The 19,022-nt window shown below is 39.8% G+C and overlaps 1 protein-coding gene across 1 annotated transcript; it reads right to left on the bottom strand.

Moving 5' to 3' along the window:
- Window positions 1-16,692: 16,692 nt before the first annotated feature.
- On the bottom strand, window positions 16,693-18,051 carry LOC132620464 (F-box protein CPR1-like). Its single transcript, XM_060335147.1, has one exon. The coding sequence runs from the start codon at window positions 17,998-18,000 to the stop codon at window positions 16,828-16,830; it is 1,173 nt and encodes a 390-aa protein (XP_060191130.1). The 5' UTR covers window positions 18,001-18,051; the 3' UTR covers window positions 16,693-16,827.
- Between the last annotated feature and the right edge of the window lie 971 nt (window positions 18,052-19,022).

Genomic DNA, 19,022 nt, shown 5'->3' with positions numbered 1-19,022 from the left:
ACTAGTGTAGGGGCACTTGCAACAATGACATTATCAATACATGGCAAAGAATCATTAACCTCACACAAAGACAAGCTACTACTCATACACTCATCACAAACCTGTCCATTCAAAGAGTTGGAAGTATTTAATTTAGCTATTGGACCTTGAAGTTCCCACGAAGAATTTTCTTCGCCTTGAGCTATCCATGGCAAGCTCACTTGACCAATTGTAGAGATGGTCTTGTCCTCGTTTCCTCCTTTCAAGTATGGGAGTTCTTCACCTGAAGACTCCTTTAGCAAGTCATTTCCTTGATTACCTATAAAAGCTTCTTCACAACAAGGGAAAGAAGTAGAAAGATTAGATTTAATCTGTGGCAACTCTCTCACATCACTCCACACATCCTCTCATTTTTCCACTCGTGAGTTTCCACTTTGCACTCCCTTACTCCTCTCTATCTTTCCCATCGTTTCATCTAGGTTATCCACTAGGTGTCTCAATTTGATTACCATAGCCATCACATCACTAAGTGTAGGTTCCCCGGGGGAAACTTGAGTTTCCTTCACCGTCATCATCGTACCTACTTAAGAACACTTAAAAACAAGAAACAACGTTAGTAGTATAGGAAACTCACCACACTCGTGTTTACACTCTTTTGTGCTTGGCTAGCACCACTCAAATGAACTCACACACTCTTGCCTCTTACCACTCAATTGGATGGGCCGATGTTGATTCTCGATTGGATTCGGTTGCTTGCAAGGTGCACAATTTCTACTCAAGATTGGAATGGATTCTTGTTAGACTCGAAGAAAGAGGATGACTCAATTAAAACAAACGCACTTGAATCAAGAAATTAATGATGAAGTTGTACAACGAGAAAAGAACGAAAAAAATTGGCACAAAAGAAATGCAGACACAAGAACTAATTAGCAACTAATAAGGTCGATTACTAGTTGTTAATTAGTTGTAAGAATCAAAGAAAAGAAGTTAGGAAAGAGTCAAACCATTTTGACACTTGGAAATTTTTTCAAAAACTCTTCAGTGAATCAGGCTTTCCTTTCGCTTCGCGGATGAAAAGCGGACGTTCTCAGGAAATCATACTTTCCTTGCGCTATGCGGACCAAAAGCGGAGTGAACAGTACTTTTTTTTTTTTGAAAAATCAGAAATTTAGACTAAGTATTTCTGATTTTTTTTTTTGGCCCACAAACACTTTTTCAAAACTTTATTTGACAACTTTTGGATCAAATGGCCCTTTGGAGAGTCTTCTTCCTTATGAAGATTTGAAGGTCTTCAAGAACACAAGAACAATTCAAAAATTCAACTACCCTCAAACCAACTCCAAATTAGCTCAAATTTCGGATTTAAGTTCTCTTTGATGTAGAGAACAAAACCCAAATAAGGTTCAACCTTCAATTTCAACCGAATCACAAGACCCACTTTTCAAGTTGTTGAGTTATTTAACGCTTCAAATACCAAAAATGGTAGATCCTTAAATCCTTGGTCAAATACCTCCAAATTTCGGATTTAGAGTCCTTATCCACTTGAGAACAAACCCCAATCAACTTGAACCTTCAATTCTTCTCCTTCTTCAAACCCACTAACCTTGTTCTTGAAGCTTTGAAGCTCAACAATGGTGGAATACAAACCCCAACTCCAAATATGACAACGAATCGATTTGGGGATGAAACTAAATCAACTCAAAATGCAGAAATTAAGGATAGAAAGAAAGGGGATGAGAATTAGAGGATAGATACTTGACCCATTTGGTAATGAAAACTATAGGCAAACCTAAGTATAGAAACCTAGACCCTCCTAATTTGAATTCAACCAAAGAACCAAAGCAATTTGAAATCAAGGCAAAGGAATTCAATTGAATCCACAAATGAACTACCTTTCATGAATTTCAATGGAAATAAAGGTTCAAGACCAAACAATGTAATCCACCATTAAATCTACTAAACTAAGCTAAACCCTAGCTAAACAAACTATGATAATCCTATCATCACTCAAATATTCATCATCCAAAATCTCGGTTTCTAATGAAAGACAAGCTATATATACAACCTAAGCAAAGAAGACTTATAGGCAATTACAATGCTACCCTTAATGAAGTAAGAGCCTTGTTTGGCTACTCTTCTTAGTGTAGTCTTCAATTCAAGAATTGGCCTTCAAGGGTCAAACACGTCCCTCCATGCATAGATGGCCCTCTAATCAACCTTGCATGCATGGCCTTCTTGCAAGCACAACCTTCTTTGCACAAATAGCCAACTCCTGACCTTCTCCAAGTTTGCACATGTAGCCAATTTGCAGAAATGTCCCTATTTGCACATTTGTCCACTTTGCGCATTTGGTCCCCTTTTTAGTAGCTTATTCTTCAAGCCTCTCCCAAGCCACCTCCCACACATCATAGGCCTCATTGTGGGGCTTGTATAGGCCTCCAAAGGCCTTCAATGCTATCCTTATCATCCATGCCGCTTGTAGAGCTTGAAGTTTCATATCTTGGTGTCACGACCCGGCTAGGGGGCCGCGACGACAACCCGGTGCTACCCAACCCGGGCACCCCCTTATCGTACATAACATAACATCTAGGTGAACCATAAGTCAATTCGTGCTTTTCTTATCGTTAATCATATTGATCCCATTAGACGACCATCATCATTTAACATATCATAGGCATCTATGCCACATCATAAGTACAAGGCCGACGAGGCCAACAAAAGATATACAAAACATGGGCCGACATGGCCGAACATCTCTACTCACATACACATGACTACGAGCCTCTAAGAGTATGACATTTCCTTCGATCAAGCTGTATCGTGGTGCCTTGCTCCTAAGAGCTCATGGCTCCTTAGGGTCTACTGGTAATTTTCCCTCTGCCAAATAGTCTATGAACTTGTTCCGCCAGTCCCAAGTTAAAATTTTCATGTTAACTTCGGCGTGGCTACTTCTGATAGCGGAGTTCATTAATTTGACCACAGTCCCCACGTTAAATTCCTCCGTTCCCACTGAGGAGCCCAGGTTCGCCAATGCATCTGCCTCAGAGTTTTGTTTCCTCAGCACCATGCTGTAAAGTCCATTCTTTGAATCGGTGTAAAACTACCTGTATCTTCTCAAAGTATTTTTGCATCCGATGATCCTTCACATCAAAAATCTCGTTTACTTGATTCATGACCAAGGGCGAGTCGCATTCTGCTTCGATGGTTTCTACTTCCAAACTCCTAGCTAGCTCCAAACCTATAATCATAGCCTCATACTCGACTTCATTATTAGTCAATTTTATAGTACTTATGGATTGCCGAATGGTATCCCCTGCGGAGGCTTTAAGCACAATCCCAAGCCCAGTCCCTTTCACATTGGTAGCTCCATCCGTGTATAGGATCCAAATCCCTAATTTTTTACCCGAGGTTAAAAAACGTTCTTTCTCTACCTCGGGCACCATCGCGAGGGTAAAATCTGCTACGAAGTCTACCAAAATTTGGGACTTTATAGCCGTTTGGCGCTTATATTTGATGTCATATTCGCTGACTTCGACTGCCCATTTTTCCAACCTCCCGGATAATTCTGGTTTACGCATAACATTTTTAATGGATATGTCATTACTACACATATAGGGTGACATTGAAAATAAGGCTTCAACTTTCTAGATGTTCTTAATAAAGCTAGGGCCAATTTGTCTAGGTGGGGGTAATGTTTCTCCATGTCCCCTAAAGTTCTACTAACATAATAAATCGGAAATTGCGTACCTTCATCTTCTCGGACTAACATTCCAATTACCGCGACTTCAGACACTGCAAGATACAAGTACAACTGCTCGTCTGCCTTCGGGGTATGCAACAGTGGCGGGCTCGATAAATATCTTTTTAATTCTTCTTGGGCCAGCTGACATTTCAATGTCCATACGAAGTCATTTTTCTTTTTGAGCAATGAGAAAAATCGGTGGCTTTTATTTGAAGACCGAGAGATGAATCTGCTTAAGGCCGCAATCCTTCCGGTCAGCCTCTACACTCCTTTTATATTCTTGACTCCCAGGATATGATCAATGAGCCTTGATCTTATCTGAGTTAATTTCGATACCTCGATTTGACACCACGAAACCCAAGAACTTACCCGATCCTACTCCGAAGACGCACTTCTCTGGGTTCAGCTTTATGTTGTACTTGCATAGTATGTCGAAGGTGTCCTGCAAGTGCTTCAAATGGTCCTCTGTTTACACGGACTTAACTAGCATATCATCAATATATACTTCCTTTGTCTTACCTACTTGTTTTTCGAACATTTTGTTTACTAGGCGTTGGTAAGTATCCCCAGCATTTTTTAACCCGAACGACATTACGTTCTAATAGTAAGTTCCATACTTGGTTACAATAAAAGTTTTTTCTTGATCTTCTAGGTTCATTCGGTTCTAGTTGTACCCGGAATAAGCATCAAGAACTCTTAATATCGGGTGGCCAGCCATCGCATCGATCATGCGATTAATGTTGGGCAAAGAAAAAGAATCTTTCAGGCATGCCTGATTGAAATCTTTATAATCTACACACATTCTAAATTTATTACCCTTTTTGGATACAACACTACATTAGTTAAATAATCCGGGCATTTAACTTCCCGGATGGATCCTATTTTTAATAACTTCATTACCTCTTCCTTGACGAATTTATGTTTGACCTCGCCCATTGTACTCTGCTTTTGCTTTACCGGGGTAAATTTTTTATCAAGGCTCAGCCTGTGAGTGGTGACTCTGAGTGGAATACCTGTCATGTCTAAATGGGACCACGCAAAACAATCGGCATTAGCTTGAAGAAATTTGATTAACTTACCCCTGAGCTTCGAGGTTAACCGCATGCCCAAGTATACCTTTCTATCCGGTAGATGGACGAACGGAATGACTTGCTCAAGTTCTTCCACCGTTGATTTTGTTTCGTTTGAATCATTGGGTTGTACAAACGATCTAGGAACTCCGAAGTTATCTTCTTCCATGTCCATCTTTCCTTCCTCTTCGCATCTGGCCAGATCTGCATCCTGTGATTGCTATTTGGCATTTTCTATTTCATTTTTGGCCTCAGCATCCTCGAGGGCTTTCTTTGGTGTTTGAATAGCTTCTTCAACTGCGAACATCTCTTTTGCTTCAGGTTGCTCTCCATGAATGATTTTTACCCCTTCCGAGGTTGGGAATTTTAACATTTTGTGCAAGGTTGAAGGCATCACCCTCATGATATGTAACCACGGTCTTCCGAGCAAGGCGTTATATCTCATTTCTCCGTTGATGACATAAAACTTTGTGTGCTGGATTATACCGGCTGCGCTCACCGGTAGTGTAATCTGGCCTTTTGTAGTTTCGCATGCCGTGTTGAATCCGTTTAGAACATGGGCCGCTGGTACGATCTGATCCAACAGTCCTAACTGCTCCACTACCTTCCATCATACATTATTGGCCGAGCTACCTCGATCAATCAAAATACGTTTCATATCAGTTTTATTAATAAGGACAGAAATTACCAAAGCATTACGGTTGGGTTGAATGATGCCCTCAGCGTCTTCATCACTGAAGGAGATAAATCCATCCGGCAGATAGTCCCTGGTTCTTTTTTCTCAGGTGATTGAGAACTTTGTATTCTTCATCATCGGTCCTCGGGGTGTTTACACACTCCCATAATGATCATGTTGATCATATGTTGAGGTTGCTCCGGTTCGTTCTTTTTGCTAGGCTCCCGACTCTTGGAACGGTTTTTTGCTCACTCAATCAGGAATTCTCGGATGATTGTTCGTCAGTAGTCGTGCCACTTCATCCCTTAGCCCTTTACAATCGTCAGTTTGGTGTCCGTGAGTTCCGTGGTACTCGTATATCAGGTTCGAATCCCATTGCGAGGGGTTTGTTTGTAATGGCCTTGGCCATTTCACGTCCTCAATGTGACCGATCGCGCCTACAGTCGCTGCCGAGTCGACATTGAAGTTATATTTAGATAGCCTCAGACTTTCACCAATGTTGGACCCCCTAATGGACCTGTTTCTGAATTGTAAACCCCTGCTCCCCGAACTGCGATCGCCCCATCTGTCACTTCTTCCTGTATTGGGATCGGGACAGCTCCTTTCCTTATCCGATTTGAAGGCGGACCTTTCATGTGGAAAGTATGGATGATATCTATCCCTTGGTGGTTGAAACTTCATTTCTACTATCCTCTTTGGTCTATCCGAATTTTTAATCCGATTAATCAGACCAGGTGTAAGCTCCAGCTGATCATCCTCCACCCGTATCTTGGACTCGTACCAGTTATGGGCATCTGCCCAAGTAATCGCTCCGAACTCCAACATGTTTTCTTTAAGTTTGAGAGAAGCATTAGAACTTTGAGGATTCAGTCCCTTGTGAAAGCCTGAGCCGCCCACTCGTTGGGAACTGGGGGAAGCAACATCCTCTCTTCTGGAATCTTTTCACGAACTCTCTGAGCCGTTCGTTGTCCTTTGGGAAGATCTTAAATATGTCGGCCTTCCTAGCCTGCACTTTTTGGGCCACGACATGAGCTTTTACGAAGGCATCTGCGACCACTGCGGGTGCACTCCTCGGGAATCGTCGGGTCTGAATATCTCTATCCGGTTAAGCCGAGATCTACTATCCGTTGCCTCTTGCTTTTGGGTTCGGATCGTCGAACCTTGGGTCGGGGCTACCGACCCCGGTTTTCACTGTATACAACTTTATTTATTGTTAATGAAAAACATAAGCGTACTGAAAATTATTTTCAGACAAACTTAAATCAACATTGTTATATTGACATAATACGCGGATTTAGAATGATAAACCGAAAACCCTAACAATGAATTAAACATCAAATTGCAAATCATTACTCGCCAAAAAAAGGATAGAAGGAAAAAATATATATTAAAAAAATTGATATTCCAACACTACGTATTAATGCCATTCTGTGGAAATATGTGTTACACCTTGGAAAATCCCCCACATATGTACAACGAATAGGCTAACAAAGGACATAGCGTGTGCGATGTTTTGATGAGTAATGACGTCCCTTAGATTAGTATCGAAGTGTTGAACAATTGTTAAGAAGGTTCCATAAGGATCGGAGATTTAACGAAGTGTCAAAAATAAGATTCAGTTAACTGGTGGATTATACAGTTGATTATACGGACCGTATAATGCTTTTACGGCCGTATAATAAACCGTAGAAGTGTCACAGAATGAAGTCAAGAAAAGGTGGGTTTTACGATAGATTATACGGACCGTATAAAATTTTACGGCCCGTAAAATGAACCGTCAAGTTGACACAGAAAAAGGGCAGCCACTGTAGCAGTTTTACGGTCGATTATACGGATCGTATAAATTTATACGGACCGTATAATGGACCATATAATGGCATCGCGACAGATTTCAAATTTATAAAAAAAAATGATCCAAGTCCATTTTATTCATTTCTCCTTCTCACTCCACGACCCAACCTTTCTCTAGAACATTCCAAACTCTTCCAAACCAAGAATTCAAGTGAAGAATTAAGATCAACTTCATCAATCCACAAGAACCAAGTGTAAGAAACCCATCAAGGATCATCTAAGTTAAGAAATTCCATGGAAGGTGGAACTAGGGTTTTGTGCAAGTGAATTAATTCAACTCAAGACTTGTTCAACCATCATCTAAGGTATGTTTCATGAATTTATCATGTTGTTTAAGGTATTAGAAGACTAAGAAGCTTGAATTGTAGAGAGACATGGGAAACGGGTCTTGAATGGGTGAATAGTGCCACCATTGAATGATAGTGGAATTGAATTATGAATGTTAGTGTGTTGTGAGTTTGAATATGTTATAAATGACATGTAGACCATGAGATAAGTGTGATACATGGGAAAATACGATAGCGAACCTATAACCATAAATGTGAAGAAATTGGAGAGAAATGGTGGATTCTACTCAAAGTATATAAATGATGATTGTTGCTTGCGATATGGTGAGTGTTGTTGTAAATGTTGGGAGTTGAGATAGAACGTGGGAAAGGTAGTGTAGACAAAGGAAGTGCCGCGCAATTTTCTCTAGAGTAGCAGTGCGTTCTTAAGGCTAATGGACTAATGTTAGCACGAATCTTCTTTTGAAGGTAGAGGCGTAACATTGAAGGAGAACAAGCGAACGCTAGATCGCTTAAACAAGAAAGGTATGTAAGGCTTAACTCTTCTTCAAAAAGGCATGAATCCTCAAGCTTTCCATAATCCCTTTATAAGATGAAGCTTATGAGTCCTTCTATGTACTAAAGCACCTATGAGCATGATAATAGTGATAATGAGCTAGAGTGTACAGATTCAAGGAAATGTGGCACGATGTTCCTATAACGCTAATGATGTTATTATTTCTAACACTCGCCTTATGTTTTATTCCCTTCAAGGCGAGGCATGATACTCATAAATGTCCATAATACAATTGGGGGTTCACGACCTTACGTCACCGCGACATAGGGTGGTTGTCTTAAAGACTAATGTATGCTCCTAATGCTAATGTATGCTATGGCGATAAGATAATGAATAATGCTAATTTGTAATATAACTATGGGATACATGGAACACTAAGAAATGATAATATGATGCTATGGCATGAAATGTATAATAATGACGTGTTATGATTGATGTTGTGATGATAAGATTTCCACCGCGCCTATATGGACGGGCTTGTCACCGCTAAGGTGGGCTGCATATGATTCCACCACGCCTATATGGCCGGGCATGTCACCGCTAATGCGGGCTGCTATGTTTACACCGAGCCGAGAGGGCCGGGAATGATCACCACTAGTGGGCGGCATATGAGGTTTAACAGACGCGGGTGACGATACAGGTTATGATGTGATGATGTATATGATGATGTACGTGATGATGTATGGGATATGATAACATGTATACTATGATTATGTAAAATGTGAAATATGAAAGTAATACAGTTGCCTATGACACTCGTGCAGGTTATATCTTTGTCCCATGACTTATGATCTTTCTATTATGTTGTTTATTTCATTCCTGCCTTACATACTCAGTACAATACTCGTACTGACGTTCGTTTTCTTTGGACGTTGTGTTCATGCCCACAGGTAGACAGGGAGGAGATCTTGCTCCAGATTCTTAGAGGCTGCTAGCTGACTGAAAGCCTTCCTTTGTTCCGGAGGTGCCTATGATGATTCTTTTGCGTACAGTTGTAGATGTCATCTCTTAGAGGCTCGTAGAAACTCAATATGGGTCGTGTGGTTTCATGGCATGGCCATTATGTAGATATATATATATATATATATATATATATATATATATATATATATATATATATATATATATATATATATATATATATTATTTTTCCTAGCCTAAGGGCTCATGTGTATCAAAACATTTTGTTTCTAGTTGAAAACGTTTTTTTTTTTATAAATTGTGCATGAATCGGATGAGTGATTGTTAAATAAGCCTAAGAAGTAATAGTACGAGCGGTGCTCGGCGGTTAGCCCCGGGTGCCCGTCACGGCACCTAGCCGACATTTGTGAGTGGTTTGGGACCCCATTTATTTAGAGATTGTTTGACAGCTTCTTTGCAAGATGGGATGGACATTTCTCGGATACAGGCCCATGCTCAGAATTTAGAGGGGCAGCAACAACAATAAAGGGGTGATCGCGACAGTGATAGGAGGCAAGGCAAAAGGGCTAGATCTATGGGCACAGGCAGTGATTATAGAGGGGGATCGAGGCAGGCTTATTCCCGACATTTAGGCCTGTCAGCGACTAGTGCACCTCCCCGGTTTGCAGATAGGGGGTTCGATCGCTCTTTTCCATTGGGACAGTGTCAGAGCTAGAGAGCTTCGGGTTCTCAGTTTGGGGGTGATTACAGTTGGAGGTGACCACCAGTTCCACGATGTAGTCGGTGCCGCAAATTACCTTCAGGGCCGTGTCGTCAGGACACTGATGGTTGTTATTTTTGTGGGCAGACTTGACATTTGATGTGAGATTGTCCCTTGCGATATGGTAGAGGTGGGGTTCTTCCCACAGGCTCAGCAGCGGGTTCCTCATCAGCACGCCCCACAGGGCAGACTCCTCAGATGACAGCAGGTCGAAGTATAGGCCGAGGGGCAGCATCTACTTCAGGTGCCACTCAGCCCCGTGTATATGCCTTAGCCGGACGATAGGATCTCGAGTCCTCTCCGGATGTAGTCACAGGTATATTGTCTATATTCTCTCGTGATGTGTATGCGTTGATAGATCCGGGTTCTACATTTTCTTATATTACTCCATATGTTGCCGGTTGTATTGGGGTGAAACCCGAGTCCATTAAACCCTTTGAGGTGCTTACTCCAGTTGGCGATCCCGTGATAGCAAGACAAGTGTACAAAAATTGTGTCGTTGTGATATGTGATCGTCAGACCCAAGCTGATTTGATGGAGCTGGAAATGATAGACTTTGATATAATTATGGGTATGGATTGGTTGGCGTCGTGCTATGCTAATGTTGATTGTCGCATAAAAGTGGTTCGATTCCAATTTCTGGGAGAGCCCGTGCTTGAATGGAAGGGTAATGCAGAATCGCCAAAGGGTAGGTTTATTTCCTACCTCAAGGCAAGGAAGATGATAGCCAAGGGCTATGTTTACCATTTAGTTCGGGTTCATGACACAAAGGCAGAGCCGCCAACTTTCCAGCCAGTCCTAGTAGTGAATGAATTCCTAGACGTATTCCCAGATGAACTTCCGGGTCTTTCACCAGAAAGGAAAATTGATTTCGCTATTGACGTATTGCCGGACACAAAGCCTATTTCTATTCCTCCCTATCGAATGGCTCCGGCAGAATTAAAAGAGCTAAAGGCACAGTTGAAAGACTTGCTAGAGAAGGGATTCATTAGACCCAATTCATCACCGTGGGGAGCACCGGTCTTGTTTGTAAGAAAGAAAGACGGATCTTTACGAATGTGTATTGACTATAGGAAATTGAACAAAGTGATGATAAAGAATAGATATCCTCTTCCAATGATTGATGATTTATTCGATCAATTGCAAGATGCCAAGTGGTTTTCAAAAATAGATTTGAGGTCGGGCTACCATCAGGTGAGAGTAGGGGAAGCGGACATTCCTAAGATAGCCTTTAGAACGAGATATGGCCACTATGAATTTCGAGTGATGTCATTCGGGTTGATTAATGCTCCGGCCATATTTATGAATTTGATGAACAACGTATTCAGGCCTCTCTTGGACCTATTTGTGATAGTATTTATTGATGATATTCTGGTGTATTCTCGCACAAAATCAGAATATGCAGATCATTTGAGAATTGTTCTTGGCATTCTTCGAGCCCGAGAATTGTATGCAAAATTTTCAAAGTGTGAGTTTTGGCTAAATTCTGTAACATTTCTGGGCCATATTATTTCATATAATGGCATTCGAGTCGACACTCAGAAAATTGGAGCTGTGAAGACTTGGCTAAGGCCTACGACGCCCACAGAAGTTCGTAGTTTTCTGGGTTTGGCAGGCTATTATAGAAGATTCATAGAGGGTTTTTCATCTATTTCATCCCCATTGACGAAGTTAACTCAGAAGTCAGCTAAATTTCAATGGACGGTGTGCACGTTGACATCTATACAGATCACAAGAGCCTCCAGTACATTTTCACGCAAAGGGAGTTGAACTTGCGACAGAGGCGGTGGCTAGAATTATTAAACGATTATGATGTTAACATCCTATACCACCCTGGGAAGGCGAATGTAGTAGCCGATGCTCTTAGCCGCCGATCAATGGGAACTTTATGTGAAATCCCTCCGGAAAGGAAAGACATGGTTCAAGAACTTCATCGACTGGCTAATCTTGGAGTGCGTATACTTGATTCGGGTGATGCAGGTATTAGTATCAAAGATTCCATAATTTCGTCCTTGGACATGGAAGTGAAGGAACGGCAATGTGAAGATCCTCAGTTATGTCGTTATAGAGACACATCTCGTGAGAAAGAAAAATCTCCGTTTGAAGTTTCTATTGATGGGATTCTTAGATACCGAGGCAGGTTGTGTGTGCCGAATGTGGCGGGATTACGCCGACGAATTCTAGAAGAAGCACACTGCTCTCGATATTCTGTTTACCCGGGTTCAACCAAAATGTATTATGATCTCAATATGATGTATTGGTGGGATAGCATGAAGAGAGACATAGCAGAATTTGTGGCACAATGTCCAAATTGCCAACAAGTAAAAGTTGAGCATCAGAAGCCAGAAGGCTTATTGCAAGCGATAGAGATACCCACCTGGAAGTGGGAAGTGATTAACATGGATTTCATCGTGGGATTACCTCGTTCTCGTGGTAAATATGATTCTATATGGGTGATCGTGGAAAGGCTGACGAAAGCAGCCCATTTTCTCCCAGTTAGGACCACGTACTCAGCAGAAGACTATGCAAGGCTGTATCTTAAAGAAATTGTGCGACTCCATGGAATTCCATTATCTATTATCACAAACAGGGGAGCACAGTTTACAGCTAAGTTCTGGAAGTCTTTCCAAGAAGGTTTAGGCACGCAAGTGAAGTTTAGCACGACATTTCATCCGCAAACTGATGGGCAAGCCGAGCGTACCATTCAAACCGTAGAAGATATGCCACGGGCGTGTGTGCTGGATTTTGGTGGTAGTTGGGATGAACATTTTCCCTTTATTGAGTTCGCGTACAACAATAGCTACCATTCTAGTATACAAATGGCTCCGTATGAAGCGTTATATGGAAGGAAATGTAGATCTCTAATCGGATGGTTCGAAATAGGAGAAGCACAATTAGTGGGCCCTGAACTGATCCAACAAGCAATAGAAAAGGTCAAGGTGATTCGAGATCGGTTGTTAACAGCCCAAAGTCGCCAAAAGTCCTATGAGGACAACCGCCGACGAGACTTGGAGTTTCAAGTTAATGATTGGGTGTTCTTGAAAGTGTCACCAATGAAAGGGGTGATGAGATTTGGTAAGAAAGGAAAGCTAAGCCCCAGGTACGTCGGACCCTACAAAATCATTCGTAAGGTGGGACAAGTAGCATATGAATTGGAATTGCCTTCGGAGCTTGAATCAGTCCATCCGGTCTTTCACGTTTCGATGCTCCGCAAGTGTGTTGGAGATCCCACAAATATTGTCCCGATAGATGATGTGCAGATAACGGAAAAGCTAACTTATGAAGAGGTGCCTATTGCCATCTTAGATAGGAAAGCGCGAAAGCTTCAAAATAAAGAGGTAGCTTCAGTCAAAGTCCTATGGCAAAACAACAATCGGGAAGAAATGACTTGGGAGCCAGAAGAGAAAATGAAGTCCAAGTATCCGCACTTATTCCCACCCCCAGGAGAGATACGAAATGAAACGCCGACAATATCAGGTATGTATGTTTTATCTTTATGTTTTTGGTCGTGTGTGGCCATAGATATGTTGCTATTGTGATGTAGCCCTGTGAGGCGATGATATTATGGGTCGTTGTGACAGGTTGGTAGTGCCAAGTTACAGGGGAAACTCTGGCGAAATTTTTGTAGAATCTCGAGTGTTTAACATTCGAGGACGAATGTTCCAAAAGGGGGGGCGGGGTGGAGAATGTTACACCTTGGAAAATCCCCCGCATATGTACAGCGAATAGACTAACAAAGGACATAGCGTGTGCAATGTTTTGATGAGTAATGATGTCCCTTAGATTAGTATTGAAGTGTTGAACAATTGTTAAGAAGGTTCCATAAGGATCGGAGATTTAACGAAGTGACAAAAATAAGATTCAGTTAACTGGTGGATTATACGGTCGATTATACGAACCGTATAATGGTTTTACGGTCGTATAATGAACCGTAGAAGTGTCACAGAATGAAGTTGAGAAAAGGTGGGTTTTACGGTAGATTATACGAACCGTATAAAATTTTACGGCCCGTAAAATGAACCGTCAAGTTGATACAGAAAAAGGGCAGCCACTGGAGAAGTTTTACGGTCGATTATACGGACCGTATAATGGACCGTATAATGGCATCGGGACAGATTTCAACTTTATAAAAAAAAATGATCCAAGTCCATTTTATTCATTTCTCCTTCTCACTCCACGACCCAACCTCTCTCTAGAACATTCCAAACTCTTCCAAACCAAGAATTCAAGTAAAGAATTAAGATCAACTTCATCAATCCACAAGAACCAAGTGTAAGAAACCCATCAAGGATCATCTAAGTTAAGAAATTCCATAGAAGGTGGAACTAGGGTTTTGTGCAAGTGAATTAATTCAACTCAAGACTTGTTCAACCATCATCTAAGGTATGTTTCATGACTTTATCATGTTGTTTAAGGTATTAGAAGACTAAGAAGCTTGAATTGTAGAGAGACATGGGAAACGGGTCTTGAATGGGTGAATAGTGCCACCATTGAATGATAGTGGAATTGAATCATGAATGTTAGTGTGCTGTGAGTATGAATACGTTATAAATGACATGTAGACCATGAGATAAGTGTGATACATGGGAAAATACGATAGCGAACCTATAACCATAAATGTGAAGAAATTGGAGAGAAATTGTGGATTTTACTCAAAGTATATAAATGATGATTGTTGCTTGCGATATGGTGAGTGTTGTTGTAAATGTTGGGAGTTGAGATAGAACATGGGAAAGGTAGTGTAGACAAAGGAAGTGCCGCCCAATTTTCTCTAGAGTAGTAGTGCGTTCTTATGGCTAATGGACTAATGTTAGTACGAATCCTCTTTTGAAGGTAGAGGCGTAACATTGAAGGAGAACAAGCGAACGCTAGATCGCTTAAACAAGAAAGGTATGTAAGGCTTAACTCTTCTTCAAAAAGGCATGAATCCTCAAGCTTTCCATAATCCCTTTATAAGATGAAGCTTATGAGTCCTTCTATTTACTAAAGCACCTATGAGCATGATAATAGTGATAATGAGCTAGAGTGTAGAGATTCAAGGAAATGTGTCATGATGTTCCTATAACGCTAATGATGTTATTATTGCTAACACTCGCCTTATGTTTTATTCCCTTCAAGGCGAGGCATGATACTCACAAATGTCCATAATACAATCGGGGGTTCACGACCTTACGTCATCGCGACATAGGGTGGTTGTCTTAAAGACTAATGTATGCTCCTAATGCTAATGTATGCTATGGCGATAAGATAATGAATAATGTTAATTTGTAATATAACTATGGGATACATGGAACACTAAGAAATGATAATATGATGCTATGGCATGAAATGTATAATAATGACGTGTTATGATTGATGTTGTGATGATAAGATTTCCACCGCTCCTATATGGCCGGGCATGTCACCGCTAAGGTGGGCTGCATATGATTCCACCGCGCCTATATGGCCGGGCATGTCACCGCTAATGCGGGCTGCTATGTTTACACCGAGCCGAGAGGGCCGGGCATGATCACCACTAGTGGGCGGCATATGAGGGTTACCCGGACGCGGGTGACGAAACAGGTTATGATGTGATGATGTATATGATGATGTACGTGATGATGTATGGGATATGATAACGTGTATACTATGATTATGTAAAATGTGAAATATGAAAGTAATACAATTGCCTATGACACTCGTGCAGGTTATATCTTTGTCCCATGACTTATGATCTTTCTATTATGTTGTTTATTTCATTCCTGCCTTACATACTCAGTACAATACTCGTACTGACGTCCTTTTTCTTTGGACGCTGTGTTCATGCGCACAGGTAGACAGGGAGGAGATCTTGCTCCGGATTCTTAGAGGCTGCTAGCTGACTGAAAGCCCTCCTTTGTTCCGGAGGTGCCTATGATGATTCTTTTGTGTACAGTTGTAGATGTTATCTCTTAGAGGCTCGTAGAAACTCAATGTGGGTCGTGTGGTTTCATGGCATGGCCATCTATATTTATATTTATATATATATATATATATATATATATATATATATATATATATATATTAATTATTTTTGCTAGCCTAAGGGCTCATGTGTATCAAAACATTTTGTTTCTAAATGAAAACGTTTTTTTTTTTTATAAATTGAGCATGAATCGGATGAGTGATTGTTAAATAAGCCTAAGAAGTAATAGTACGAGCGGTGCTCGGCGGTTAGCCCCGGGTGCCCGTCACGGCCCCTAGTCGGGTCGTGACAATAAGATAACAAAATTAACATGAAAGAATATAGGATCAATAATATCCTGCACTATTTGAGGTATAAAATTATATAAACCACGTTCTAAACTAAGCAATTATAATTGGACCATGCATTGAGCTCAGATGTAAGAATTTGAATTTTGAAGACATATCTGTTACCTTAGGTGGGGGAGAACATCCCAGCCCATACCCTTACTTGTACCAGAAATTTATTACCTTAAATATCTACTGACTTCTAAGGAATTTATTAGTACGGTAATAGATTATATGCAATCAGCACGTACATAGCCTATAAAGTTAAGAATTCTTCTCCAAAACCAATTCTTATTTGAATTAAATCTACTTCTTCCACGTTAAATCCCTGTTCCATTACAACTCCTTGTTTTAGTGTGTAGTATTTCTAGTTTTATCCTTTTCTTATGACTTCTTGTGAAAAATAATATAAATAATTAAGGGCATCAAAATCGATCAACATTCATGGGATATTTACGTCATTCAACATTTAGCGAAATTATTCATGCTTTTAATATATGTAAATATTGATAGATGTAGAAGATGTAGATAGATAGATAGAATGCCAAATTTAAACATGACGAAATAAATTTATTGACACAATATTAGTAATAATTGAACTAATTGAGGGAACAAGATACTCACTGCCAAAAGAAAACAAGCGTGTAAATTTTTTCCCAAAAACAACAAGTTTGTGGGTGCTCTTCAAGTCATAGAGAGGTAATCTTCTCTAAAACTATTGAACTTGTGTATTATGCTCGATTTCTGTTGAAATTAAAGTCAAGCTTTCCTTGTAAATTTTTATTCTCAAACTTTCAGGCCAACCATGTAAGCTTAATTCCTTGACTTCATTAGAATTAAGATCATAAGAAATTAAATGTCCATTTATGCTTTGAAGAAACAATAAATGATCCTTCCAAACTGCCAACGGTGATTCGATCATGAGAGGTGGAATAGTGTATTTCTTAATCCAAGATTCGTTCACACCATACTCCATCATTGCCCAAATTTCCATGAAATCTATTGCCGGATCAATTTCACACCCTGGATAGGGGTAACAAATTAACGTTAGCAACTCTTTCAAAATTACGAGGCCATAACCCTTACTGTCTTTGGAATGACAAGTATTAGGCATTTTGATATTACGAAAAGTTTCGGTACTCATGTCAAAACAAAGAATTACAACTGTATTAGTGTTTCCAAACCAATGAGAGGCTCCTTTGTAAAACAATTCGGCACAAGGATACCAATGCACATAGGGTAACTGTTGATCGACATTATCCACGTCTCTCCATGAATCTATGCTTAATTCATAAACCTCAACTTTCCACTCTCTCATAGTAAAGCAATAGAAGGGAGGTTCGCCACGGACTTCTGCAAGCCTAACAATCTTGTACTCATTTGAGATCGAGTCAAAACCAAACGCAATACCGTTAATTGAACGATGGAAACCTAGGGGACTACCAAAAGGACTTTGTTGGAGTAGTCTATAATTCCTAGTAGCTGGATTAAATAATATTGTGGTTACTTGATCCGTTAAAATAATTAAACCATGGCAAGGACCCATGAATCTGTGAAAAATACAGGAACTAGTGGTAGTTAAATATGGCACATCTAAATCTGGAGAAATATGGTAAAAATCATGATTATCATGATAACTAGAGAGGAAAGACATGATACTTCTAAATTGGTTGGGTTCTTCTCTGAAGGAGCGCTTGAAGAGAACTATTTCATCCTCGACCGTCGTGGTACGATTGAGATGAACGTTGATGAATGTCGATGATTGCATGAGCATGTACCATGATTTAGAGATACATTTGAATCGCAAGAGAGATTTTATTTGAAGCTTCAAAATTATATAGATCACCACATCTTTGGGAAATTTGTTTAAAGTACCATCTGTCATCATGGACTTTTTGCAAGGCAATTTTCTTTGTACAAGAGGGGACTAATGTTTCTTTGTCTAGTAGCAGCCGTATTACATCATTAGATGGGGATTTTCTCTCCTTTGAATTGGATTAAATTCTTTTTACTTGCAGGTTCTACTCTAACTAATTACCCATCAAACTCGCATTTCTGTGATTATGAGAGTTGTCGAGTGCGTTGAAAGAATAATATTAGGAAAAGGGAAAAAATAAAAAATGATCAGACAGTTCAACATCTTAATTAACATATAATCTATCTATATCTATATCTATATCTATCTATATTATATTTAAAGCACGAAGAAACTTAAAAATGTTAATTAAGTTTTTTGCCGTTCATTAAAAGACTCTATAATAAACAAAATTTTCATTTACTAATTGCCTAATATTAAGGATTTTAAAACCAACTAAATTTTATGTATTAAATTCTTCATTATTTGAATTATATATCTAACCAGTTAATTTTTTATAATTATTACTTGGCTTTTCTGGAGTACAAAACAAAAACAAACATAATTGTTATCACAATTAGTACCTGTTACCAATTCTGCTTCATCTAGAATTCTTCACCGACTGTATCTTTTTGGGTTAATGGATTACTCCTATTAGATCTGCAACCCGATGTCCGTTACGCGCTTTATAGCAAAGAGGTATATATCGAAAAAACTATTTTCCTCACTTTCTTACATGTCCTTTTATTTCTGCTTTTCTTGTTATGAGGTTTTGTCCATTGTTTATTATGGTATGTAGAATAATTTTACTTTTCCTTAATTGAAATTTTATTGGATCATTAATATGATATTTGATATTCCTAATCTATTCGTCAGGTACAGTTTCGGGGAATTGATAAGTCAAAAACTGTTTACATGTAAAATCGGGACAGTTGAATTTATATGCGTGATCAAGGACACATGGATCAATATGACAAAAACAATGAGACAATAAGCAATAACAAGTTAGATTATTAGAATGAACGCAAGTAATAGTTAAAGTAAATAGCCTTAGC

The sequence above is a fragment of the Lycium barbarum genome, chromosome 2 (assembly GCF_019175385.1).
Source record: "Lycium barbarum isolate Lr01 chromosome 2, ASM1917538v2, whole genome shotgun sequence".
Classification (NCBI taxonomy): Eukaryota; Viridiplantae; Streptophyta; class Magnoliopsida; order Solanales; family Solanaceae; genus Lycium; species Lycium barbarum.
This window is presented reverse-complemented; position numbering and strand designations above follow the sequence as displayed.

What these genes read in the sequence shown, in the direction of transcription:
- LOC132620464 (XM_060335147.1), bottom strand. Translation starts at nt 18,000, where the DNA reads ATGATGACAGATGGTACTTTAAACAAATTTCCCAAAGATGTGGTGATC.